Source organism: Somniosus microcephalus, unplaced genomic scaffold (genome assembly GCF_052327205.1).
Source record: "Somniosus microcephalus isolate GS21.2 unplaced genomic scaffold, FLI_Smic_1.0 unresolved_chr1, whole genome shotgun sequence".
Classification (NCBI taxonomy): Eukaryota; Metazoa; Chordata; class Chondrichthyes; order Squaliformes; family Somniosidae; genus Somniosus; species Somniosus microcephalus.
Genome location: NW_028225179.1, coordinates 146,843,364 through 146,870,472, shown reverse-complemented (window position 1 = coordinate 146,870,472; position 27,109 = coordinate 146,843,364). Strand labels below are relative to the sequence as shown.

Genomic DNA, 27,109 nt, shown 5'->3' with positions numbered 1-27,109 from the left:
TGGGAAGGGCCCTGAGTTTGTACAATAAAGCATTTTATTTATTAACATTGTCCATGTTTGATCTTTGAAGTGTTTGTTGCCTTAACCGGCTGAGGGCTTGCGGAGCGGCTGCAATCATGTTCTTTCATTGGCACAAGCCATTCCCTGACAGGGGGCCTAGAAGTGACGTTCAATAAGCCGCCGACGGGCGGCCCTTGGACCTTGTGCCTCCCTCCTGGGCTGGTACTCCTCGTCCTCCTCCTCCTCATGCTCCTCCTGCTCCTCCTCCTGAGGTGGTGGTCCAACGTGAGGTGGCAGTGCCTGAGTCCTGCGGATAGCCAGGTTGTGCAGCATGCAGCAAACGACGACTAATTGGGAGACTCGCTCCTGCGAATACTGGAGGGCTCCCCAGGAGCGATCGAGACAGCGGAACCATTGCTTGAGGACGCCGATTGTTTGTTCTATGATGTTCCTAGTCACTTGATGGCTCTCGTTGTATGCCTCTTCAGCAGGGGTCGTGGGCGCGCGGAGCGAGGTCATGAGCCAGGTACACAAAGGATAGCCTTTGTCCCCGATAAGCCTTCTTCTTGGGGGAGGCTGTGCCTGGAACATGTCAGCCACAGTTGTCTGTCGCAGGATAAAGGCATCGTGGCTGCTGCCTGGAAAGCGGGCATTGACAGCTAGGATGCGCTGCCTGTGGTCACACACCAGCTGTACGTTGAGGGAATGGTCACCCTTCCGGTTGCGGTAATCCTCGGCATGCTCCAGAGGTGCCCGTAAAGCCACATGCGTGCAGTCAATGGCGCCCTGCACCATGGGGAAGCCCGCTATTCTTGCAAATCCCACTGCACGCTGCTGCTGCTTGTCCAGGGTCATGGGGAAGGAGATGAATTGATGTCTCCTTGTGAAAAGGGCTTTGGTCACCTGGCGGATGCAGCAATGCACGGCGAACTGGGAGATGTTAGCGATGTCCCCAGCAGCGGATTGGAAGGAGCCGGTGGCATAGAAGTTGAGAGCCACCGTCACCTTCACTGCCACCGACAGAGACGTCCTGCGCATCAGCTGTGGCTGCAGATCTCTGTGAAGCAGCTGGCAGATGTCTGCAACCACCTCCCTTCTGAATCGCAGCCTCCTAACACACATCGCGGCAGACATGGTCAGATAGGAGGACTGCTGGCGGTATACCCTGGGTGGGTAAGGCCTCAGTTGGCGACGCCTGTTGCCCCCTCTGCGTCTAGCCAGGGCTGCCACTCTCTCACGGCGTCTGTAAGCCCTTCTGGCATAAGGCTGAAAGTCAGCGTTGGCACCCAATGCAGCCCCCATTATATGCTGGCAAACACTGAGCTCTCAATGAAGGCAAAGATAATTGCTAAGCTCTGGCCTGAGCCAAAAATACCTGTCCTAGTGTTGGTCCAAACCAGTAAGCTCTCCTCCTTGGTCTCTCTCCAAAAAACCGTTACACAAGAGTGAATGCTGCAAAATGGCTGGCCTTTATAGTGCAGGGCAAGTGCCCTTTAATTAGCGCTCCCCGCGGCCCGCCTCGGCTGTGTACCGTTCCACTTCACAGTCGTTAGGGCCGCCCAGTGCACAATGGGCCGGCGCGAGTGAAGTTCTGGTTCGGGGCGCACAAAGGGCGTTGCACTAGTAAATGACGTCATGATCTGCGCGCGCAGCAGGGCGCGCGCTAAGACTTTGCGCCGGCGCTAAATGTGTACTGAAGTTGGGGCGAGGCGCAGATCGCGCTGCGCCCGGGCGCTAAGCGCCTAGCGCTCGAGATCTACTCCTCCTAAGGCGCTAACGGCTGGCGCGCCCAACTGAATTTCTAGGCCTTTGTGTCTTAATGCAAGGAGCATTCATAATAAGGTGGATGAATTAGCTGCGCAAATAGATGTAAACGGTTATGATATAATTGGGATTACGGAGACATGGCTCCAGGGTGACCAAGACTGGGAATTCAACATCCAGGGGTATTCAATATTCAGGAAGGACAGGAAAAAAGGAAAAGAAGGTGGGGTAGCATTGCTGGTTAAAGAGGAGATTAACACAATAGTAAGGAAGGATATTAGCTCTGATGATGTGGAATCTGTGTGAGCAGAGCTGAGAAATACCAAGGGGCAGAAAACGTTAGTGGGAGTTGTATACAGACACCCAAACAGTAATGCTGAGGTTGGGGATGGCATTAAACGAGATATTAGAGACGCGTGCAATAAGGGCACAGCAGTTATCATGGGTGACTTTAATCTACATATAGATTGGGCTAAGAAAATTAGTAACAATACTGTGGAGGAGGAATTCCTAGAGTGTACACGGGATGGTTTCCTGGACCAATATTTCGAGGAACCAACTAGAGATCAGGCCATCTTAGACTGGGTATTATGTAATGAGAAAGGATTAATTAGCAATCTTATTGTGCGAGGCCCCTTGGGGAGGAGCGATCATAATATGATAGAATTCTTCATTAAGATGGAGAGTGAAGTAGTTGACTCAGAGACTAGGGTCCTGAATTTAAATAAAGGAAACTACGATGGAATGATGCACGAGTTGGCTAGGATGGATTGGGGAACGTTACTTAAAGGGTTGATGGTGGATAGGCAATGGCAAACATTTAAAGATCGCATTGATGAACTACAGAATTTGATCATTCCTGTTTGGCATAAAAATGAAACAAAAAAGGTGACTCAACCGTGGCTAACAAGAGAAATTAGGGATAGCATAAGATCCAAGGAGAGGACATATAATTTGGCCAGAAAAAGCAGCAAACCTGAGGATTGGGAGCAGTTTAGGATTCAACAAAGGAGGACAAAGGGATTAATTAAGAGGGGGAAAATAGATTATGAGAGTAAGCCTGCAGGGAACATAAAAACTGACTGTAAAAGCTTCTATAGGTATGTGCAGAGAAAAAGATTGGTGAAGTCAAGCGTAGGTCCCTTGCAGTCAGAATCAGGGGAATTTATAATGAGGAACAAAGAATTGGCAGACCAATTAAATACATACTTTGGTTCTGTCTTCACAAAGGAGGACACAAATAATCTCCCAGAGATGTCGGGGAACATAGGATTTAATGAGAGGGAGGAACTGAATGAAATCAGTATTTGTAGGGAAATGGTGTTAGGGAAATTGACAGGATTGAAGGGCGATAAATCCCCAGGACCTGATAATCTACATCCTAGGGTACTTCAGGAAGTGGCCCTAGGAATAGTAGATGCATTGCTGGTCATCTTCCAAAATTCTATAGGCTCTGGAACAGTTCCCATGGATTGGAGGATAGCTAATGTAACCGCACTATTTAAAAAGGGTGGTAGAGAGAAAATGGGGAATTATAGACCGGTATGCCTGACATTGGTAGTGGGGAAAATGCTAGAGTCCATTATAAAAGATGTAACAGCAGAGCACTTGGAAAACAGTGACATGATCGGACAAAGTCAACATGGATTTAAAAAAGGCAAATCATGCTTGACTAATCTACTGGAACTTTTTGAGGATGTAACTGGTAGAATAGATAAGGGAGAACCTGTGGATGTGGTGTATTTGGGCTTTCAGAAGGCTTTTGATGAGGTCCCGCATAAGAGATTAGCATGTAAAGTTAAAGCACATGGGATTGGGGGTAAGGTACTGTCTTGGATAGAGAACTGGTTGGCAGACAGGAAGCAAAGAGTTGGAATAAACGGGTCTTTGTCCGAGTGGCAGGCAGTGACTAGTGGGGTACCGCAGGGATCGGTGCTAGGACCCCAGCTATTCACAATATATATTAATGATCTAGACGAGGGAACTAGATGTAATATCTCCAAGTTTGCAGACAACACAAAGCTGGGTGGGCATGTGTGCCGTGAGGAGGATGCAGAGAAACTCCAGTATGATTTGGACAGGTTGGGTGATTGGGCAGATGCATGGCAAATGCAGTATAATGTGGATAAATGCGAGGTTATCCACTTTGGTGGCAAAAACAGGAAGACAGATTATTATCGGAACGGCAATAGATTGGGAAAAGGGGACATGCAACGAGACCTGGGTGTCCTTGTGCACCAGTCGCTGAAGGTAAGCATGCAGGTGCAGCAGGCGGTTAAGAAGGCAAATGGTATGTTGGCCTTCATAGCGAGAGGATTCGAGTACAGGAGAAAGGATGTCTTGCTGCAGTTGTACAGGGCCTTGGTGAGACCACACCTTGAGTATTGTGTGCAGTTTTGGTCGCCTTATCTGAGGAAGGATGATCTTGCCATGGAGGGAGTGCAGCGAAGATTCACCAGACTGATACCTGGGATGGTAGGAATGACGTATGAGGAGAGATTGGGTCGATTAGGCTTATATTCGCTAGAGTTTAGAAGAATGAGAGGGGATTTCATTGAAACTTATAAAATTCTAACAGGACTAGACAGACTAGATGCAGGAAGGATGTTCCCGATGGCGGTGGAGTCCAGAACCAGGGGTCACAGTCTAAGGATAAGGGGTAAGCCATTTAGGACAGAGATGAGGAGGAATTTCTTCACCCAGAGAGTGGTGAACCTGTGGAATTCTCTACCACACAGGGCAGTTGAGGCCAATTCATTAAATATATTCAAGAAGGAGTTGGGTATATTTCTTGAGGCTAAAGGGATCAAGGGATATGGGGAGAAAGCAGGGACAGGGTACTGAATTTGGATGATCAGCCATGATCTCATTAAATGGCAGAGCGGGCTCGAGGGGCCGAATGGCCTACTCCTGCTCCTATCTTCTATGTTTCTATGTTTCCTCAGTTCAGGCTCTCTATTTTTATACCCTCTCTTATCATTGCAGGACTTAGCACCCAAGTCCTTGTAGCTCCTGTCAATGGGTAACTGCACCTTCTCATCCCCCCATTCTTTCTTGTAGCTGTTCAGTCCGTCCTCACTGGGAACCTGGTCGCCTCCAAGCTTGATTCTGAATTGTCTCTCTCTTTAGGCATCGGTTATCTGCCCCTGACACCCTTTCTACATTCCCATGCTGGCTTTACCTTGACCAACTAATATTCATGTGTCCCTCCTGTGTCAAGTCAATAAGCAGCAAGTAATTCCCCTGGACACACAATGCTAACATAGATTAGATGTTCTAAGACAGTATGGTTTGGAGATTATATTATCATACGTGGCAGACTAAAGCTGAGAATTGACACCACTCATTGACATTCATAGAATCTTGCAGCACAGAAGGAGGCCATTCGGCCCATCGAGCCTCTTTGAAAGAGCTATCCAATCAGTCCCACTACCCGCTCTTTCCCCATAGCCCTGCAAATTCCTCCCCTTCAAGTATTTATCCAATTTCCTTTTGAAAGTTACTATTGAATCTGCTTCCATCCCGCTTTCAGGCAGTGCATTCCAGATCATAACAACTCGCTGCATCAAATATCTCCTCATCTCCCCTCTGCTTCATTACTACACTAACAAACTTCAGGAATTCACTTCAGCTTAGCTGCAGGAATCACTGATTAACCCTTTCCATCCCCGGTCTGTTACATTCATCCGATGTTAACTGGAGTCTGATCACCTATCAGACTGGAGCGGTCACTCTGTCAGACGGGAATGATTGTAAGGAACTTTGTTATAGATCCCAAACTCTGATATTACACACTCATCACAGGAATCACACACATGTTGTAAATAGAGAGATGCTTTAAATGACCAACAAGTAAACCCGTGATCAGATTGCATCGCAAGTATTTCTACAAAGTATCGGATCTATATTGCAGTGACCTTACATCACATGTCAAACACAGTCAGTGAAGCTGAGGGACCCCACATAAAGATCACCTCCAGAGATATAGAGCAGAGCACTAAATACATGTAGAGAAATACAGTCAGGACCACAAGGAATGGAATAATTATACAGACCCGATACGCCATCAATTCAGCAGTTTCCAACATTTTTCACAGGACATTATTCTTAAAGCAATGTGTTAGTGTGTGTGAACCTATTCTATCACTATGGTTCAGTTCATTGTTTACTGATACTCATACAATTTACTGTTATAAACAGAAGCTGGGATCCTAAAATCAAACTGTTTTGTTGGGAGGGATTTTCCCAGACCCTGAGGGTATTTATCGGTGAATATTGGTGTGATGGGTGGGATTTTCCCAGACCCTGCGGGTATTTATCGGTGAATATTGGTGTGATGGGTGGGATTTTCCCAGACCCTGCGGGTATTTATCGGTGATTATTGGTGTTATCTGGGGGATTTTCCCAGACCCTGCGGGTATTTATCATGATTATTGGTGTTATCTGGGGGATTTTCCCAGACCCTGAGGGTATTTATCGGTGAATATTGGTGTGATGGGTGGGATTTTCCCAGACCCTGCGGGTATTTATCATGATTATTGGTGTTATCTGGGGGATTTTCCCAGACCCTGCGGGTATTTATCATGATTATTGGTGTTATCGGGGGGATTTTCCCAGACCCTGCGGGTATTTATCGGTGATTATTGGTGTTATCTGGGGGATTTTCCCAGACCCTGCGGGTATTTATCATGATTATTGGTGTTATCTGGGGGATTTTCCCAGATCCTGCGGGTATTTATCATGATTATTGGTGTTATCAGGTGGGATTTTCCCAGACCCTGCGGGTATTTATCATGATTATTGGTGTTATCTGGGGGATTTTCCCAGATCCTGCGGGTATTTATCATGATTATTGGTGTTATCAGGTGGGATTTTCCCAGATCCTGCGGGTATTTATCATGATTATTGGTGTTATCTGGGGGATTTTCCCAGATCCTGCGGGTATTTATCATGATTATTGGTGTTATCTGGGGGATTTTCCCAGACCCTGCGGGTATTTATCATGATTATTGGTGTTATCAGGTGGGATTTTCCCAGATCCTGCGGGTATTTATCATGATTATTGGTGTTATCTGGGGGATTTTCCCAGACCCTGCGGGTATTTATCATGATTATTGGTGTTATCTGGGGGATTTTCCCAGACCCTGCGGGTATTTATCGGTGATTAGAGTCATGGGGGGAATTTTGCCGGCACTCAGGGGGCGGGTATGGAGGCGGGAGTGCTGGCAAAATCTAAAAAATGATCTTCCTGGGAGTCAGGACCGCGATATGTGTAGGGACCGGGCTCCTGGTGGCGGGAAGAGAAATTGAGCCAATTAACTGCCTTTTAACTGGTAGTTAACAGGCAGGTAAGAGGCTTTTCCCCATTTTCAGCCTTCTGCTGCAGGATTCCTGACGTTGGGGAACCCGCCAGGGTAAGTGAGGCGAGCTGTGGGTCTGTTGTAATGTTTGGGTATAGATGCCAGCTGCAGAAGTGGTGTGAAGGATCCAATGGGACACTGGTGAGTATCAGAGATAAGGAAATGTTGGGTACCTCATTTTTAATGTGTTTAGATGTATCTGCAGGTGACAAGCTTTGAAAGTGCTTGTGAAGCTTCACCTCAGTGGGAGAAGTGACAGATCGCTTCTGCAATCTCTCCTGCAGCTGCCATCTGTTTTATCCCAAGGAGAGAGTCTATTGGAGAGTCTGGGCGCAAGGGCTTACGTTTGAACAGTGATTGACAGTGTTTGACAGCACCTCAATGCTGAAAACTCATCTGTCAAAAAAGTATGGTGCATGTCCCTTTAAGAAAACCGGCCGATGAAGCGTCATCAACTGACGTCATCTGACACTGGCTTTCCCTTAATTGGCCGGCAAGCCCGCAGAGCGGGCGTAACTAGGCCAATCAAGAGAAAATAGCATCTGTGCGCCGGACATCGCTGGGGGCGGGACTGGATCCCGGAAACCAGCAGTCCTGCCTCGAACTCATCTGGACAGGTAAGATTGTGCCCATAGAGTCATAACGGCACAGAAGGAGGCCATTCGGCCCATCAAGTCCATGCCAGCTCTCTGTAGAGCAGTCCAGTCAGTCCCATTCCCCTGCTCTATCCCCGTAGCCAGACAAATTTATTTCCTTCAAGTGTCTGTCCAGTCTCCCCTTGAAAGCATGAGTGTGCCCACTTCCACCACTTCTGTCGGCAGCGAGTTCCAGGACCTCACCACTCGCCGTGTAAAAAAGATTTTCCTCACATCGCCCCTGTATCTCTTGCCCAAAACCTTAAATCGGTGTCCCCTAGTCCTTGTAGCATCAACTAGTGGGAACAGCCTTTCCCCATCTAGCCTATCCAAACCCATCATAATCTTGTACACCTCTATCAAATCACCCCGCAACCTCCTTTGTTCTAATGAAAACAAATCCAGCTTCTCCAACCTGTCCTTGTAGATTATTGGTGTGATGGATTTTCCCAGACCCTGCGGGTATTTATCGCTGATTATTGGTGTTATCAGGTGGGATTTTCCCAGACCCTGCGGGTATTTATTAGTGATTATTGATATATTGCGTGGGATTTTCCCAGACCCTGCGGGTATTTATCGGTGATTATTTGGGTGTGATTTTCCCAGACTCCTGCTCCACTGCCGGGACCTGGCACTCACCGGGTGAGTCAATTGGTGCAGTATTGGGCCGGTGCACTGTGGGGTTCCAATAAGCTTCAGGTTGCCTGCGCGGTCTCGGCGGAGGTGCCAAGTTTGGGAATATTGCGCCTGGTATAAGAAGTCGTTTTATTTTTGTAAAGGGATAAAACCCTCATCCTCCTGGATTGTTACTGTCCGGGGACAGATTTTCAGCGGGTCTGTGTTTTTATCCCCATCAGTGAGACATGGACTGAAGTAAGGATAGAGTTTCTCAGTGAATGTATCAGTGAAAGTGTAGATATGGGACTTGTTATCTGAGTTATAAAAGGACACCTTCCCTCCCTCATAATCCAGGCAGACTCGAATCTTTCTCGGGTTCACACTCAGCTCTAAGCGTTTGCATGATATATCACAAGCCGAGTATTTAGTCCCATCTCTCAGGCCCACTGCCCAGAATCCGTTACCTGGAGTCAGGGTGATTTTCCCCTTCCTGTTGATGGACTCCTTCGCCACACCCATGTCCCACTTAGTCTTGTTCCCCACCTCCACCTCCCAGGAATGTTTCCCTGATATGAATCCCTCTGATCCCAGGACATGAACAGCGTAATCAAATCTCTCCGGATTGTCGGGGGTCTGCTGCCATTTCTCGGTGTCTCTCACGGTGCTCAGGTCCTCAGACAGGAGAAGTTTAGGATGGGCTGTATTAGGGTCCAAGGTGACTGGAGCTGGCGAGAGAGGGACACAGATAGAAAGTTAGTCGCTCACTGCAACTTTCACAGCCAGTTAGTGATTGGTAAAATCGGCAATGATCCAGAATTAGAAATTAATTCAGCAGCGCACAGGGGAAACGGGAAGACATTGTCGGGAGAAGGTTTTACCGGGCGGACACACCCTGCAGTGAGAGAGAGAAAGAGAGACGGACAGGGAGAGCGAGAGAGAGAGAGAGACCGAAAGGGAGACAGACAGGGAGAGAGAGAGGGACAGGCAGAGAGAGAGAGGCAGAGAGTGAAAGAGTGAGAGAGAGAAACAGAGAGGGACAGCACAGAGAGACAGGGAGAGAGAGAGGGAGACAGGGAGAGAGAGGGGGAGAGAGAGACAAGGCGAGAGAGAGAGAGACAAGGACAGAGGCAGAGAGAGGGACAGGCAGAGAGAAAGAGATAGGCACAGAGAGAGAGACAGACAGGGAGAGAGACAGGCACAGAGAGAGACAGAGAGAGAGAGACAGAGAGAGAGAGACAGGGAGAAAGAGAGTGACAGGGAGAGAGACAGAGATAGGGAGAGAGAGAGAGAGAGAGACAGACAGGAAGAGAGACAGGCACAGAGAGAGACAGAGAGAGAGAGAGACAGGGAGAGAGAGAGACAGGCAGAGACACATAGAGAGAGAGAGAGACAGGGAGAGAGAGACATGGGCAGAGTGATAGATGGGGAGAATGAGAGACAGGGGGAGAGAGAGACAGCGGGGGAGAGAGAGACAAGGAGAGAGACAGAGAGGGACATGCACAGAGAGAGAAAGAGACAGGCAGAGAGAGAGAGACAGACAGGGAGAGAGACAGGCACAGAGAGACAGGCAGAGACACAGACAGAGAGAGAGAGATACAGACAGAGAGAGAGAGATGGGGGCGAGAGAGACAGGGAGAGAGGGAGACCGGGAGAAAGAGACAGAGAGGGACAGGGAGAGAGAGAGAGAGAGACAGGCACACAAAGACAGACATAGAGAGAGACAGGGACAGGCAGAGAGAGAGAGAAAGACAGACAGATATGTAAAGTCTGTGGGTTGTACAGTTAATAACGACACAGACTTCAGGAGTAACAAACAAACAGGTCTTTACTATTCAGAGGTCAGGGCGAATCTGCCCCAGTTATCCTGCCACAACACTTATATACTGGTGTGGTCACTGTCGGTATTACAGTATACAGGAGCCAAACAAATAGTGCCACACCTAAAGTAGTTCTCTTAAAGGTGAACGGTTACATTCAATAGTTCCCTTAAAGGTAGACGGGTACATACACTGCAATCCTCCCTTTTTAGCTTATTACTTACAGAGTCCCCGTTAAACATACATATCTTCAACTTCATATAAAACAATTTACAGATATAATCTCGGTGGGAACAGTTCATAGATTCAGTCTCTGATCTTGACTCGTTCCGAACAGCATCTCTTTGGTGTAGCCGGTTCACATGGCTAGCGTGACTCCTCCATAGCCATTTTCTTGACGTAACAGCTTGAACTTTCATCCTGTTGAACCAGCAGTGCGGACTTTTACAACCAACTGGCTGTCTTGATAATTTCCGGTTTTTCAACTAATTTAGCTCCTTTCGTAGTGTCCCGCCTGAGATGGTAGAAGTGCTAATATTTTAGACAGTTATTATCTTCTGCTTCTTCTTTTTCTTTTCTGCCTTTTTGAAACTCTCGGAGCTCCTTTCTCGGCTGCCAGCTGTAGCGCCACCAACTCTCTATGAGTTTTCATCACAAACTGAGCAGACCAGATCCTCGTAATATTCAGTGTCACTCAACAGGTCATGGTAATACTCGGGTTCGTCCTGAGTTAGGCCAGCGAGAGGGCCTTCTACTTCCTCCTTACCCATCTGGACGTTAGCTGACTGTGGTTCCTTCCCTAGACATCTTTCTTGAAAAGACTTCTTCATGCATTCAATTTCATCCCGCTCTTCTTGGGTTGTCTGCCATTCCTTCACTACTGACCTCATTTGTGAGTTCAATACCTTCCCTTCCATCGGGGATTGCGTTATCAGGCTATTTAATCCTTCTACTGAAGCAGCTGTTTCAACATTCTTCTGTTCACATTGACGTGATTCAACGAACTCTTCATAGAGTAAACTGTAATACAAAATCTGTCTTGCCACCTCAGTTATTTCCGTAACTTTTGGGAGCTCCGAATTTCTTCCCTTTGAAGATTGAAGCTCGTGTTCCCATTGTGGAGTCTTGTCTCTCAGCATGTGAAGGAGTTGGCTGACCGTTAACTCTTCCACGGGGACTCTGTGGGTCAGAGTCTTCTCCATTTCAGCCACCTTTCCCTCCAATGCTTTCACCTTCCTTTCCTCTTGTACTTTGGTTTCAAGCGCTCGAAGAAGTTGCGCCTTGATGCTCCCTAGCTCATGTTCAGGGCCCATTCTTACAGTCTCTGTGTTTCTTACAGTTTCCTTTCCTTCCACTGAAAGGATTCCCAGTTGAATTTGTTCTTCAAGTTGTTGAACCTCGGTCATTGCCGCCTCATATTTGACTTGGGTTTCCTTCAATATTTTTATGAGTTCTTGGACATCTTGTCTTTCATGTTCTGCCATGTCTTTCACCTCTAAATTCTCATCTATGGATGGAACTTCTACCGATGAGTCTGCCTTGGCCTTGAGCTCAGCAAGAATTTCCTGCAGCCTTTGGGCTTCTTGCTCATGTTCAACCTTTTATTTTTTCATATGCTTCTACTGAAACTAGCTTTTCGGAGGTTGCCGAGTTAATCCCCTCCAGAATTGTAGCCTGGGCCTGTTCATACTGTTCTTTCAACTTCTCACACTCTGCTTGTAAGGAGTCGTAGAGAAGAACTGGAATAAAATCCTGGCTTCCTGAAGATTCCTCTTCATTTGCTTCTTTCGCAATTTCCTGTTGGAGTTCAGCCAAGGCTGCTATGCTATCTGCCTCTTGAAGTCTCACTGCCATCAAATCTTCTTTATTCTTGCAGTCTATCTCAGCCATTTTCCATTTACTTTCATTTAACTGAGTGAGTAGACCCTTATTCTGGGCTGAGAGATATTGCACCTTCTCATGTAGACCATAGCACTCCTTCTCTGCTCGACATAGCTGGTTACTGCTGGTTTGGTTCTGTGTTTCAAGTTCCAACATCCTTTGCTTAGCTTCTTTCAGTTTCGCCCCTATAAGCTCCTCTTGCAACATGGCCACATTATTCACATCAGGTAAAGAAGTGTTTCTCTTTTCCATGTCCAAGATTTTTTTCTGCATCTCTTTAAGTGCACACTGCGATTCAGCTTCTCTTAACCTTGCCTGCACTAGCTCCGTCTCCAATTGCAGAACAAAATCCTCAGTGTAGCGTGGTTTGCCTTTATGCTGTATCTCTAGATCATGCAAATATTCTAACTCCTGAACATCATAAGGGAGATGTGATCGGTAATTGGTCACGATGGCTCTATGGTCGCTCTCTGCTTGAGCCAGCAGGTTCTGTTGTCTTTCCAGACTCTCCCATTCGGTGTCATAGAACTTTTTCATTGTTTTCATCTCTTGTACGAGACGGTAACTTAATTGTTCTAATTGTTGTCGTACTTTGAAATAACGTTGAGTTCGAGCCCGGTGTTCCTCCGTAATGCATATGTCTGTAACTTGAACAGACTCAGAATTCTCTGTCTTTATGCACGCCATCGTTTTTCCAACCTTAGTCAGTGAGTTCATGTTAACCTTGTTTTTCATACGTGGGCTGGACTTATCATCTTCCGGCTCAGAGTCTGAGCTGCTTGTCTGCACCGAGTCCTCACTCGTCATTGCTTGTAGGTAGTGCCATTCCATGTCTATTTTCTTGATCCACTCCCATCCTAGAAGTGGTGGTCCTCCCTCAGGTAGTACGTACAAGTTCATTCTTGGGTGTACTTTACCCCTATCTCTCACCTTGACTCTTATTTTCCCCATGGGGTATACGTTATGCCCCGTGTATGTCTGTAATACGAACTTGGTATTTCTTAAAGGTATGTGAGAGAATAGCCGGTGGTAGTCCCTTCGGCTGATGACTGATAGAGCTGATCCAGTGTCCAGCTCCATCCTTACTTGGACTCCAGCTATTTTTAGTATGACCCAGATGGTTTGTAGATCCGTTTCTTTACCCACATTGTGGATTCTCAGACTACCCAGCTCCTGGTTGTTTGGGTCTGAGTCTGAATTCTGTTCGTCTGAACTCTTCTCAGCCACCTTGTGTACCTTGTTGTACTTTTCTTGTGGTGGCTTCCTTTGATTGTTGGTCTTCTTCCTTGACCGGCATACCTTCGCGATGTGACCCAGTTTGCCACATTTCCTACACTCTTGGTTCTTAAACCAGCATTGATTCTGGTCATGCGTTGTCTTCCCACAACGGTAGCATTTTGTTGTGCTTGAAGTAATTTGGTCCACCCCGAGTGCCGCCGCCTTTAGTTGCATTTCCGCCGTTCCTTTCGCTGCGGCTTCGTGCGATGCAGCTATAAGGACAGCCCTGTCCAGTGTGAGGTCGTTCTCTTCCAGTAGTCGCTTCTGCGTCCCTTCTTTGGACAATCCGCATACGAACTTGTCCCGCAGTGCTTCTGTCAGATTCCCTCCGAACTGGCAGTATTTCGCTAGCCTACGCAGTTCGACCAAGTACTCCGCATTGCTTTCGTCTTTCCTCTGCGTTCTTGCGTAGAATTTGAATCGTTCAGCCAGCATCAACGGTGTGGGGTTCAAGTGGTCCTTCAGCACAGCCACAATCTCTTCGAAGGTCTGATCCGCTGGTTTATCTGGTGCTATTAGATGCTTCAAGAGCCCATATGTTTTTGCCCCCATCGAGTTTAGCAATGTTATCGCCTTGTCGTCTTCCTCTATTTTGTTGGCTTCGCAATAGGTCTCTATGCGTTCCACGTACGTGGCCCAGTCTTCTATTTCAGAATTAAAATCGTTAATATTCCCTCTCTTAGGCATCTTTCTTCCCTTGGGAGCAGCACCAGTATTTCTTTAAGTATTCTTATTTATTTGTTTATTTCTACGATGGCGGTTTTCCCGCGAAATCGGCGGTTTCCCGCTCTTTCCTTCTCTCCCCGCCCACTTCAATGGCGGTATGTCAGTTAAGATGGCGGTTTTCCCGCGAAAATGGCGGTTTCCCGCTCTTCCTTTCTCTCCCCGCCCACTTCAATGGCGGTTTCCCGCTTCTGTCGTCTCCTCCGCCTAATGGCGGCTTCCCGCGTTTCTTCCTGGTGGAAGGGGTACGCTTTCCCCACAGCGGACAGGTTCAGCCGCTGGGCTGGCTCTCGCACAGCTCCCCTTACTCGGCTCTGTCTTTTCCTCCCGCCCGCACGGCTCTACCGGTGCTGGGTACACCCCGTTAACGGAGGACAGTTTAGCCGCTGGACTGGCTCTCGCGCAGTCTCTCTCTCCGTACCCGGCTCTGTCGCTCTCTCTCCCGCACGTTCGGTTCTACCGGCCCTGGGTAACCCGTTGGTGAAGAACAGTTCAGCCGCTGGACTGGCTCTCGCGCAGTCTCTCTCCCCTTGCCCGGCTCTGTCCCTCTCTCCCACCCGCACGGTTCCTGTTCACCTCCCAGCCCTCTCGCAGACCGGTGTTTCCCTCCCCGGCTGCGGCTGGGTTTCTCTTCCCGCGCCTACTCCCAGTCTCAGTGCTTCGTGGCTGCGGTCACTGCCCGGCTTTTCCCGCCGATCGAGGTCCGACTGTCTCACGACGCCGTTGGACCCGACTTTCTGACCGGCTCCGTTCCCCCTCGACCGTGGTCGAGTGCACAGCCCTTATCCTCCGGATATTCTCTACACCTTCGCCTACTCACAGTCTCCGCAGCCGCCTTGTTTCCTGCTGATCGGCTCACTCCGCACCGTGGTAGAAGGGTAGTCAGTGCCTGTTGTTGATGGAAGCTTTTGTTGCTAAAGTCTTCCTCCTTCCTCCTGCTGCAGCCTCGTGTTTTCTTTCAGCAGCACGACGAGGGCGGTTGCCTCTCTTCGACGCTCTTCGTTGCTTTGGTAGTCTTGCCGCAGGGTACGATCGGACTCGTCGCCACTGTAAAGTCTGTGGGTTGTACTGTTAATAACGACACAGACTTCAGGAGTAACAAACAAACAGGTCTTTACTATTCAGAGGTCAGGGCGAATCTGCCCCAGTTATCCTGCCACAACACTTATATACTGGTGTGGTCAATGTCTGTATTACAGTATACAGGAGCCAAACAAATAGTGCCACACCTAAAGTAGTTCTCTTAAAGGTGAACGGTTACATTCAATAGTTCCCTTAAAGGTAGACGGGTACATACACTACAAGATATAGAGAGAGACAAGGAGAGAGAGAGAGGGACAGGCACACAGAGAGAGAGACAGAGAGAGAGAGACGGGCAGAGTCTGAGAGAGAAACAGAGAGAGAGAGACAGAGAGAGAGAGGGGTTCCTTATCTCACCATATATTCTCCATCACGGTGCAAAAGCAAAATACTGTGTCTGACCTCCAGAGGCTTTCCAGTATTTCTGGGGGCTTTTCTCCATCACAGTGTATTGTGATCTACAATAAATGGGCCGAGGAAGGGATCTGAGCCTTAAAATGTCATGGTTCAGATGTGGTCGACAAGACATTGAAGTGAAGTATAACATGAACAGAAATTCATGATTGACTAAAGGATGTTTGTGTAGACTTTCACACAAGGTCAATCCAGTTTTGGTCACACTGAACATTAACACTTTTATATCTAAACACACTGTAATCCTCTCTAGAGACGGTGTCTGGAATTGTCCAGCAGCCCAGGTTTGCTGAATAAATAAAATAACAAATATTCTCATTTCAAGTTAATTATATGCTCCAAATTCTTGAGTAAGTGTGGGAAACAAATTATCCCCTTCACGCAACAGGAGAGAAAGTATATACAGGTAGTTATCAGATAGGCAAATGGAAAAGGGATAAACAGTCAGGAGGATTGAAAGAAACCGAGACAGAGGAAGTAAAGGACCAGGTCAGTGAACTGAACGAGAAAATGTAATCAACAGCTTCCAGCAGTTACACATGCAGAACTGGTCAATATCAGTTTGATGTCATTGAATACATTTCTACCTGATGAACAAATAGATTGGGTAAATTAAAATAATTCTGGTTAAAAACATAGAATGTAATCCTGCGTGTGGTGTGGTATAACTGTGCAGTCACTCTGATTGGTGGGGTCGATATCCTTAGAATAGGATCCCATGAAATGATTACAATTCTACATTTACAGACTCCGCTTTTGTAAAGATTGATCTGTGCACAAAATGATTCTCAGGTACCAACATTTAACTTCAACAGTTATCGTATTTATTATAAAAACAGAAAATGCTGGAAATATACCGCACGACAAAAAGCATCTGAAACAAGTTAACATCTTGGGTGTAAACCCTTCATCAGAACTGAAAAATGAAATATAAGTAAATCCCTGAGTAGAGGGGGAGAAAGAAAAGGGGGAGAAAAAATAGCAATAACAACAGAAAATACTGGAAACACTCAGCAGGCCAGGCAGCATCCGTGGAGGGTGATATACCTATCAATTCCTCCAATAAAAGGCGAAGAGTTACGAAGGTGACTAAAGGTTTTTATTGACTAAATAACAGCCCACTCTCGTGGGTGATCCGATCCAAGCAGGAGGAATACCAGCCAGTCGCTCACCTTTATACCTGGCCTGGTGGGTGGAGCCAAGGCGGAGTCGGCAGTGGTCATCCCAGGTATAGCAGTGTGGCAAGAGGCGACCTCGTACCGTGATACAATAGTGGTCAGTGATACAGTTATAACGAACAGTGGTGAACAGTGCTAACGATAGTGAACGTGGTTTACCACATTCACCCCTTGTTTAGAATTAAGTCCGGCGGGGTGAAGTGTACTACCAATTCTGGTAGGTCAGTCTGTCCGGAGGCTTCGTAAGCCTCTCCGATCGCCGCAGCGGTGGTGTTGCCTTATCCGGTGCTGGTGCCTTATCCGGTGTTGATGCTGGTGTTTGCGTGGTCGGCGAGGGCTCGTGGGGTTCCGGCATGCCGTCTACCTGGACTGAGGTTGGGGGGGGTGGTGGCGGTGTTTCCGGATCGGCTGAGGGTGCGAGGTCTCGTAGGGAGACAGTGTCCTCCCGCCCGTCTGGGTACGCCACGTAGGCGTACTGGGGGTTGGCGTGCAGGAGGTTCACCCTCTCGACCAGGGGGTCCGTTTTATGGGTCCTCACGTGTTTCCGCAGCCAGACCGGCCCCGGGGCGGTCAGCCAGGTTGGTAGAGTGGTTCCCGTAGTCGACTTCCTGGGGAAAACGAACATTCGTTCATGGGGGGTGGTGTTAGTGGCCGTGCAAAGTAATGACCGGATGGAGTGCAGCGCTGTCGGGAGGACTTCTTGCCAGCGGGAGGTTGGGAGGCCCTTAGACTTTAAGGCTAAGAGGACGGCCTTCCATACCGTCGCGTTCTCTCTTTCCACCTGACCGTTACCTCTGGGGTTGTAGCTGGTGGTCCTGCTTGCTGCAATACCTCTCTCTAGGAGGAATTGCCGGAGTTCCTCGCTCATGAAGGAGGAGCCCCGGTCGCTGTGTATATAGTTCGGGAACCCGAACAAGGCGAAGAGGGCATTCAGGCACTTAATGACCGTGCTACTGGTCATGTCGGGGCAGGGGAAGGCAAAGGGGAAACGGGAGTACTCATCAACGATGTTGAGGAAGTACACATTACGGTCAGAGGACGGGAGGGGCCCCTTAAAGTCGATGCTCAGGCGCTCGAAGGGGCGGGTGGCCTTGATCAGGCTTGCTCGGTCCGGCCTATAGAAGTGCGGTTTGCACTCCGCACAGGTCTGGCAGTTCCTGGTCATGGTCCTGACCTCCTCGATGGAGTAGGTCAGGTTGCGGGCCTTAATGAAATGGTAGAGTCTGGTGACTCCGGGGTGGCAGAGCTGGTCGTGGAGGGTCTGAAGCCTATCGATATGCGCGCTGGCGCATGTCATTCGTGAAAGGGCATCAGGGGATTCGTTCAGCTTGCCTGGCCGGTACAAGATCTCATAATCGTAGGTGGAGAGCTCGATTCTCCATCTCAAAATCTTGTCATTCTTGATTTTGCCCTTCAGCTTGTTATTAAACATGAAAGCCACCGAACGCTGGTCGGTGAGGAGGGTAAATCGTTTGCCTGCCAGGTAGTGCCTCCAGCGCCGTACTGCCTCCACGATCGCCTGGGCCTCTTTCTCGACCGACGAATGTCGGATCTCGGGGCCCTGTAGGGTCCTTGAGAAGAAGGCCACTGGCCTCCCCTCCTGGTTTAGGGTGGCGGCTAAGGCGAAGTCGGAGGCGTCGCTCTCCACCTGAAAGGGGATGGACTCGTCCACTGCGTGCATCGTGGCCTTGGCTATGTCTCCCTTAATGAGGGAGAAGGCCGCGCACGCCTCCTCCGTGAGGGGGAAGGAAGTGGCTTTCAGGAGGGGTCTGGCTTTGTCCGCGTAATTGGGTACCCATTGGGCATAGTAGGCGAAAAGCCCCAGGGTTCTCCTAAGTGCTTTAGGGCAGTGGGGGAGGGGTAGCTCCATGAGGGGGCGCATTCTTTCTGGGTCGGGGCCGATGATTCCGTTCTCCACTACGCAGCCGAGGATGGCAAGGCGCGTGGTGTTAAACACGCATTTCTCCTTATTGTAGGTGAGGTTCAGCCGTTGGGCCGTACGGAGGAATTTCTCCAGATTCGCGTCATGTTCCTGCTGGTCGCGGCCGCAGATAGTGACGTTATCTAGGTAGGGGAATGTAGCCTGCAGTTCTGCTTGGATCGGATCACCCACGAGAGTGGGCTGTTATTTAGTCAATAAAATTGATATACCTATCAATTCCTCCAATAAAAGGCGAAGAGTTACGAAGGTGACTAAAGGTTTTTATTGACTAAATAACAGCCCACTCTCGTGGGTGATCCGATCCAAGCAGGAGGAATACCAGCCAGTCGCTCACCTTTATACCTGGCCTGGTGGGTGGAGCCAAGGCGGAGTCGGCAGTGGTCATCCCAGGTATAGCAGTGTGGCAAGAGGCGACCTCGTACCGTGATACAATAGTGGTCAGTGATACAGTTATAACGAACAGTGGTGAACAGTGCTAACGATAGTGAACGTGGTTTACCACAGAGGGAGAAACAGAGTTAACGTTTCAGGTCTGGGACCCTTCGTCAGAACTGGTAAAAGTTGGAGATGTAACAGGTTTGAAGCAGGTGCAGAGACAGGGAAAGGGGGAGGGGAGGAGAGGAAAGAATTGAAGGCACAGTCTGTGCTAGGATTGAACTCAGGAGAGATAAAATGTTACAAATGGGGATGGCAGAATCATCAACAGCTGCCGCCTGAAAAAATGGGGGCTTATAGTCTGAAATTGTTCAAATCAATGTTGAGTCCAGAAGGCTGTAAAGTGCCTAATCGAAAGATGAGGTGCTGTTCCTCGAGCTTACGTTGAGCTTCATTGGAACAAAGTTTGAGGACAGAGAGGTCAGAGTGGGAGTGGAGCAGAGAATTAAAGTGACAAGCGACCGGAAGCTCGGGCTCACTCTTACGGACTGAACGGAGGTGTTCCGCAAAGCGGTCACCCAATCAGCCTTTGGTCTCCCCAATGTCGAGGAGACCACATCGTGAGCAGCGAATATAGCAGATGCTCCAATCACAGAGAGAACATTAATGGGCTGTGTTGTGTATGTACCTTTAAGAGAGAACTGATTTTATACTGTAGTACCGGCAGTGACCACACCTGTATATAAAGCCATAGCAGGCTTCTGTACTTTCAGTTTAAGCTTACCCTCTGTTCAGTAAATACCTGTTATTATTGTTCTCCTGCAGTCCGTGTATTATTGATACGCGGACACTACACTGGCGACAAGCAGGTTCGAACTCACCTGCAGTATTGCATCACCTCACGGGGATCTTTCCCTGAAAAGAAGCTTCTTGGAGGTCGAAGTCAGAGCAACGGGTGTCGGCCGCGGGCAACCGCCCAGGGATCCATCGGAGTTCGGAGAATTGCAGGGGAGGCTGTGGAGAGCTGGGCTTGGCTCCCCAGTCAAGGTGTTCCAGAAAATCGTGCTGGTAGCAGGTAGTGCGCTGACCTTTCCGAACTGCTGCGGGCTCGAGCTCGATCGAGCGGCTCTGCAAAGGGGCCGTGCAGCGTCGTCGGGAGGAAAAGAGAGAAAGAGAGGGTGGAGCGCACAGGGCGCGGCCGGTGCTCAAGAACCGGGCAGTGTAGAGAAAATAAAACGAGGGGAAGGAAAAGTGAGATGCGCCGAAGCCGCGGGTCGCCACCATTACCCTGTAGAACGCTAGGAGCAGCGTGGCAGCAAGGGGAAGAAGGAAAAGCGTGGGAGGCGCCATTTTAATCCATTGGGGAAGAAGAAAAAGCACGGGAGGCGCCATTTTAAACCACCCAAGATGCCGAAGAGTGGCAGTATCACTGCTTTCGACAACGAGGTAGAAGACTGGACCACGTATGTGGAAATAATTGAAGTGTACTGCAAGGCAAATGAGGTGGCCGATGGAAAGAAGGCGTCGGTATTATTAAATTTGATGGGCGCGAGAATGTACGGCCTATTGCGGAATTTAATTACCCCAGCTAAACCAATGGAGAAAAGTTTTGAAGAGATTGTTAATATCTTACAGGAACACCTAAACCCTACACCGCTGCTGATAGCAGAAAGATTCAAGTTCCATAAAAGAAACCAGCACAAAGATGAGAGCAATGCTGACTATCTTACGGAACTACGCAAGTTATCAAAGCACTGCCAGTTCGGAGCAGGACTGGCAGACACCTTAAGAGATAAGTTTGTCTGCGCGCTCCAGAGTGAAGGAACCCAGAAACGACTACTTTCGGAAAAGGACCTGACGCTAGAACAGGCTTTCAGCGTGGCAGTTTCCTACGAAGCAGCAGCACGGGGAGCTGCGGAAATACAACAGAAACCACAAGAATACAGCGCGAACGAAATGGCATATGGAGCAGAAAAGTGCTATCGCTGCGGCAGAACAACCCATGATCAGAAGGACTGCTGGTTTAAGGACAAAGTATGCAGGCAATGTGGGAAAATGGGACACATAGCAAGAGTCTGTAGGTCGGGAAAGAAAACCAACACTAAAAGAACTACTAAGGAAAAGTACAAGAAAGTAAAAAAGACAGACAGTAGTTCAGAATATCAGGAGAGTGATAATGACTCCGGGAGCAGGAGACTAAGTTGTCTAAAGTTACACAATGTGATCGCAAAGGAGGATCACCGAACCATTTGGGTCACCCTCATGATAGCAGGGTCCCAAGTAAAGATGGAATTGGACACAGGATCAGCCCTAACTGTCATGAATCGACGAAACTATGAGCGGCTATTCTCACACATACCCTTGAAGGACACGTCCATTGTATTGAAGACATACACGGGGCAAAAAGTCTACCCCAGAGGAGAAATAAGGGTGCCAGTTAAATACAACAGCAAGGAAACATAGAAACTGTATCTATATATACTACAAGGTGGAGGACCACCATTATTGGGACGTGAATGGATCCAAAAAATACAACTGGATTGGTATTCCATTCAGGCGCTAACTGTGACTAACAAAAAGGATGACGACGTCACACCTGGACGACTGTCAAAAATTCTAACTGACGCGAAAGAGGTGTTCCAACAAGGACTTGGGACTCTAAAAGGAGTAACGGCAATGATAAAAATCGAAGATAACGCAAACCCAAAATTTTTAAAGGCCAGACCAGTACCGTACGCGATCCGCCCAGCCGTTGAAGCTGAGCTGGAGAGTCTGGAGCTATCGGGTGTGCTGTCCAAGGTGGACTGGAGCGAGTGGGCCACACCCATCGTTCCTGTAATGAAGAAATCATTGAGCAGCATGCCTGGGGAGCCAAAGAAGGTTCGCATCTGTGGGGACTTCAAGGTAACTGTGAACCCAGTCCTGCACACAGTACAATATCCACTTCCACGGATAGAAGATATTTTCGCCTCACTATCTGGAGGGACACGCTTTATGAAGATTGATCTGGCCCAAGCGTATCTACAAATGGAGGTGGAAGAAGCATCTAGGAAATACCTCACGATAAACACTCACAAAGGTCTTTACCAGTACAACCGACTGGTATTCGGGGTAGCATCAGCCCTGGCTATTTGGCAGAGGGCAATGGAACAAGTCCTGCAAGGGATCCCGGGGACCCAGTGTTATTTGGACGACATCCTGGTTACGGGCGAAAATGACCGTGAACACCTTGCCAACCTGGAGCAGGTGCTCACTAGATTACAAAAATATGGGCTACGAGCCAACCGCCCCAAATGCGAGTTCTTCAGGAGACAAATCTCGTATTGTGGCCACATGATTGATGAGGAAGGGTTGCATAAGCCCCCAGACAAGATTGAGGCAGTAGTCAAGGCTCCAGCACCGGAAAATGTGTTGCAACTGAGGTCATTCCTCGGGTTGGTGAACTACTACCATAAGTTCTTGCCGAATTTATCTACAATTCTGCACCAACTGAACGCCCTGCTGCAAACTGGAGTAACATGGAAATGGAGTGATGAGTGTAAGCGTGCCTTTCAGAAATGTAAATGCCTAATCACTTCAAAAGAAGTATTGGCCCACTACAATCCAACACTACCGATTCGGTTGGCATGTGATGCGTCTCCCTATGGCATTGGAGCGGTGCTGTCACACAAATTCCTTGATGGTTCAGAGAGGCCAATAGCCTTTGCGTCGCGCTCGTTAACCTCAGCCGAGCGTAACTATGCCCAGATTGACAGGGAGGCCCTCAGCCTGGTGTGGGGGGTGAAGACGTTCAATCACTATCTGCACGGGCAGAAATTCACCCTACTGACTGATCATCAGCCTCTGGTCTCCATTTTTAACCCAAAGAAGCGCGTTCCAGTGATGACGGCGCAACGGCTGCAAAGATGGTCACTTTTTCTAGGGGCACATCAGTACGACATAGAGTACAAGGGTACGAAACAACATGGAAACGCTGATGGGCTGTCGCGCCTACCGTTGCCTACGGTGGAGGAAGCACCTGCAGTGGACCCTGTTGAGATATTCCATTCGACCATAGTCGAATGTCTACCTGTTACAAACTCAAGTATAGAGAAGGAAACCCAAAATGACCCGACACTCTCTCGGGTCTATGATTTGACAGTGAAGGGATGGCCAGCACATGGCGACTCACTGTTGCCAGCATTCTCGCCAAGGAGAGAACAGCTGTCAGTGTGCCGGGGGACCTTAATGTGTGGATCCCGAGTGGTAATTCCACCCAAGTTGAGAGATAGAGTGCTCAATGAGCTTCATGAGGGTCATCTGGGAGGGGTAAAAATGAAGAGCCTAGCCAGGGCATTTGTGTGGTGGCCGGGAATCGATAAAGAAATCGAGGATATGATCAAGAGATGCACAGGATGCCAGAAGGTCGAAAACGCTCCACCGCAGGCCCCGCTACACCCATGGGAGTGGCCCTCAACTCCATGGCAACGGGTACACATTGATTTTGCTGGTCCATTTATGGACTCAATGTTTTTAATCGCCGTGGATGCCCATTCGAAATGGCCAGAGGTCATCAAAATGTCCTCCACCACCACAGAGAAAACTATTGCAGTCCTACGGACCATCTTCGCCAGGAATGACTTGCCAGAACAGATTTGCTCCGCCAATGGACCACAGTTTGTGTCCGAGGATTTCCGGAGGTTTCTGAGGAATAATGGGGTGAAACATTACACATCTGCCCCATATCATCCAGCCACAAATGGATTGGCTGAGAGGTTTGTTCAAACCTTTAAAAAGGCAATAAAGGCAATGTATAACAAGGACATACCACTACAACACAAGGTGGATTATTTCTTGTTTGCTTACCGGAATGCGACACATGCAGTCACCAACCAAGCTCCAGCCATAATGTTCTTCAACCGAAGGCTAAGATGTCGCCTGGATTTGCTCAAACCAAACATAAGACGAGATGTTGAGGATAAGCAATTCCAGCACATCAATGAGAAGCCAACCAGGAGCTTCAAGATAGGGCAACCAGTCTTGGTCCACGACTACCTAACAGAAAAATGGCAGCCAGGAACGATATGCACACAGCAGGGACCACTAATGTACACAGCGGACGTTGGAGAGAGCATCGTGAGACGCCATGCTGACCAGATTCTAGAGTCACAGGAACAAGCCAAACCCATACCACGAGCATGTGCACCTGGTAATGAACCCGAAGTACAGATTGCGTCTACCTCAGAAGCAGTGGTATTGGAAGCTGACGAACCAACCAATGACAATGAGCCAGAATCGACTCCGCCGCAAGAACAGGATACTCGAGAAAGGCGCTATCCAGTCAGGATCAGGAAGCCTCCTCAAAGACTGAACTTATAAATGATTATTTCAGTTGATGTATATAGTACAGAGAAAATTGTAATTGTAATTAGTTATTATTTAATTGTTAAATGAATGTTATGTACTGTTTATCTAAAAGGGGAGGAATTGTTTTGTATGTACCTTTAAGAGAGAACTGATTTTATACTGTAGTATCGGCAGTGACCACACCTGTAAATAAAGCCATAGCAGGCTTCTGTACTTTCAGTTTAAGCTTACCCTCTGTTCAGTAAATACCTGTTATTATTGTTCTGCTGCAGTCCGTGTATTATTGATACGCGGACACTACAGGCTGAATGACCTGCTAACTGCAGGAAGTGGGACTAAGTGGTGACAAATCCCCTGGACCCGACGACCTGCATCCTAGGATTTTAAAAGAGGTAGCTGCAGAGATAGTGGATGCACTTATATTAATCTTCCAGAAATCCCTAGAATCCAGAACAGTCCCCAAGGATTGGAAGGTAGTAAACATAACCCCGCTATTTAAGAAAGGAGGAAGAGAAAAAACGGGGAACTATAGGCCAATTAGCCTGACATCAGCAAAATGCTAGAATCTATTATTAGGGACGTAGTAACAGGGCACTTAGAAAATAGTAATATGGTTTGGCAGAGTCAACGTGGTTTTATGAAAGGGAATTCATGTTTGACCGCAAGGATCAGTGCTTGGGCCTCAGCTATTTACAATCTATATTAATGACTTAGATGAAGGGACTGAGTGTAACATATCCAAGTTTGCTTATGATACAAAGTTAGGTTGTAAAGTAATCTGTGAGGAGGACACAAAGAGGCTGCAGAGAGATACAGACAGGTTGACTGAGTGGGCAAGAACATGGCAAAGGGAATACAATGTGGGGAAGTGTGAAGTTATCCACTTTGGTAGGAAAAACAAAAAAGTAGAATATTTTTTGAATGGTGAGAGACTGGGAAATGTTTGCATTCAGAGGGACCTGGGTGTCCTTGTACATGAATCACAGAAAGTTAACATGCAGGTACAGCAAGTCATTAGGAAAACAAATGGTATGTTAGCTTTTGTTACAAAGGGATTGGAGTATAAGAGTAAAGAAGTTTTACTACAATTATACAGGGCATTGGTGGGGCCACACCTGGAGTACTGTGTGTAATGATATCAGCAAATAGTGATGGTATTTGCCTGTTTGATTATGATGCCTTACCAGCATAATTGCATGTATTGATTATTTATGCCTGACCAGCAGAGGGCATGTGAGAGAGGCAGTTTTAGTTTAGTTTCAGTTTCGTTTTACATGGATCACTAACATGATGTCTATAGTAAATGCTGTTAACTGAGTTGAACATACTTTAGATAAAAAGTCATTCTCTTTCATAAATGTCTCGTCATTGAACCCACAATACAAATCGATACATGGTGTCAGAAGTGGGATCTTGAGATGAAGAGGAAAAATCTGAAGTTAAATCAGCTCTCCACATATTAGCAAGCCAAAAGAGAACATCGTTACTTACCATTGGAGAATAGCTAACGAAGTGAAAAAATGGAAGGTTTACACCCACCGGTGAAGCTTCAGTTGACAGGTAATGTGGCTGAAAATTGGAGAAGGTTCAAACAACGTTTGGAGTTGTATTTATCAGCAATCGGAGCTGACGAGAAAAGTGATAAAATGAAAGTGTCAGTGTTCTTACATGTCGTGGGTGATGAAGCGCTGGAGGTGTATAATAACTTCACATTCGCTGCTGATGGAGACAAAATGAAGCTAGATAAAATAATGGAACAGTTTGAGGCCTACTGCATGCCTAAACGTAACGTGACGTTTGAGAGGCACAGATTTTTCACATGTGTACAGAAAACGGGTGAGACTATTGATCAGTATGTGACTGAACTGAGAAACCGAAGCAAAACATGTGAATTTAGGGGACTGACAGACTCACTGATAAAAGACAGACTGGTGTGTGGTATTCCAGATAATGGTCTAAGGGAAAGACTGCTAAGAGAGCAACATCTAGATCTGGGAAAAGCCATAGCACTGTGTAGGGCTACAGAGACTGTGAAGTCGCAGGCAAAGGAGCTGTTCAGTGACAGTAGCTGCAACGTGGATGCAGTGAGTAAGAACGGACACAAACCGTTGAACAAAAAGAGCGCCAATGTGAAAAAAGAGGCGTGGCCAGTGAACAAAAATGAAAGGGGCAATCGAAAGTCATGTGGTCGATGCGGTACACAGCATACACCAAAAAAGTGTCCAGCATATGGTAAAAAATGCAATAGTTGCAACAAAAACAACCATTATGCCCGTTGCTGTAAGAACCAAGCGCAACAAAGCAAGGTCCATGCAGTAGATGAAAGCGAGATAGAGGAGTTCTATGTAGATGTTGTGTCTGAAAACAAAGAAGAAAAAAGAGACTGGATGTTGACACTTAAAGTGAATGATATACATATTCCATTTAAATTGGATACTGGAGCACAAGTTAATGTGATATCAGAGACTGATTTTAAGAAAATTAGACCCAGACCAAAGATACATGGAATAAAAGTGAAAGTGACAGGATACTCAGGTACTGATATACCAGTGAAAGGAAGATGCATTGTCAAAGTGACACACAAGGACAGAGAGCACACGCTAGCATTAATCGTGGTGCCAAAGGATGTGCAAGCCATACTAGGTTTAAAAGCCTGTGAGAGACTGAACCTGGTAAAGAGAGTCCTCGTTGTGGAAAG

At 47.7% G+C, this 27,109-nt stretch overlaps 1 protein-coding gene across 1 annotated transcript in view; it reads right to left on the bottom strand.

The window, feature by feature from the left end:
* Positions 1–8,524: 8,524 nt before the first annotated feature.
* The window catches only part of LOC147096208 (zinc-binding protein A33-like), a 96,467-nt gene continuing 77,882 nt past the window's right edge, over positions 8,525–27,109 (bottom strand). Inside the window, exon 6 of the mRNA XM_085975075.1 lies at positions 8,525–9,102. Within this exon, the coding sequence (XP_085831201.1) occupies positions 8,525–9,102 (578 nt within the window). The remainder of the gene's footprint in view (positions 9,103–27,109) is intronic.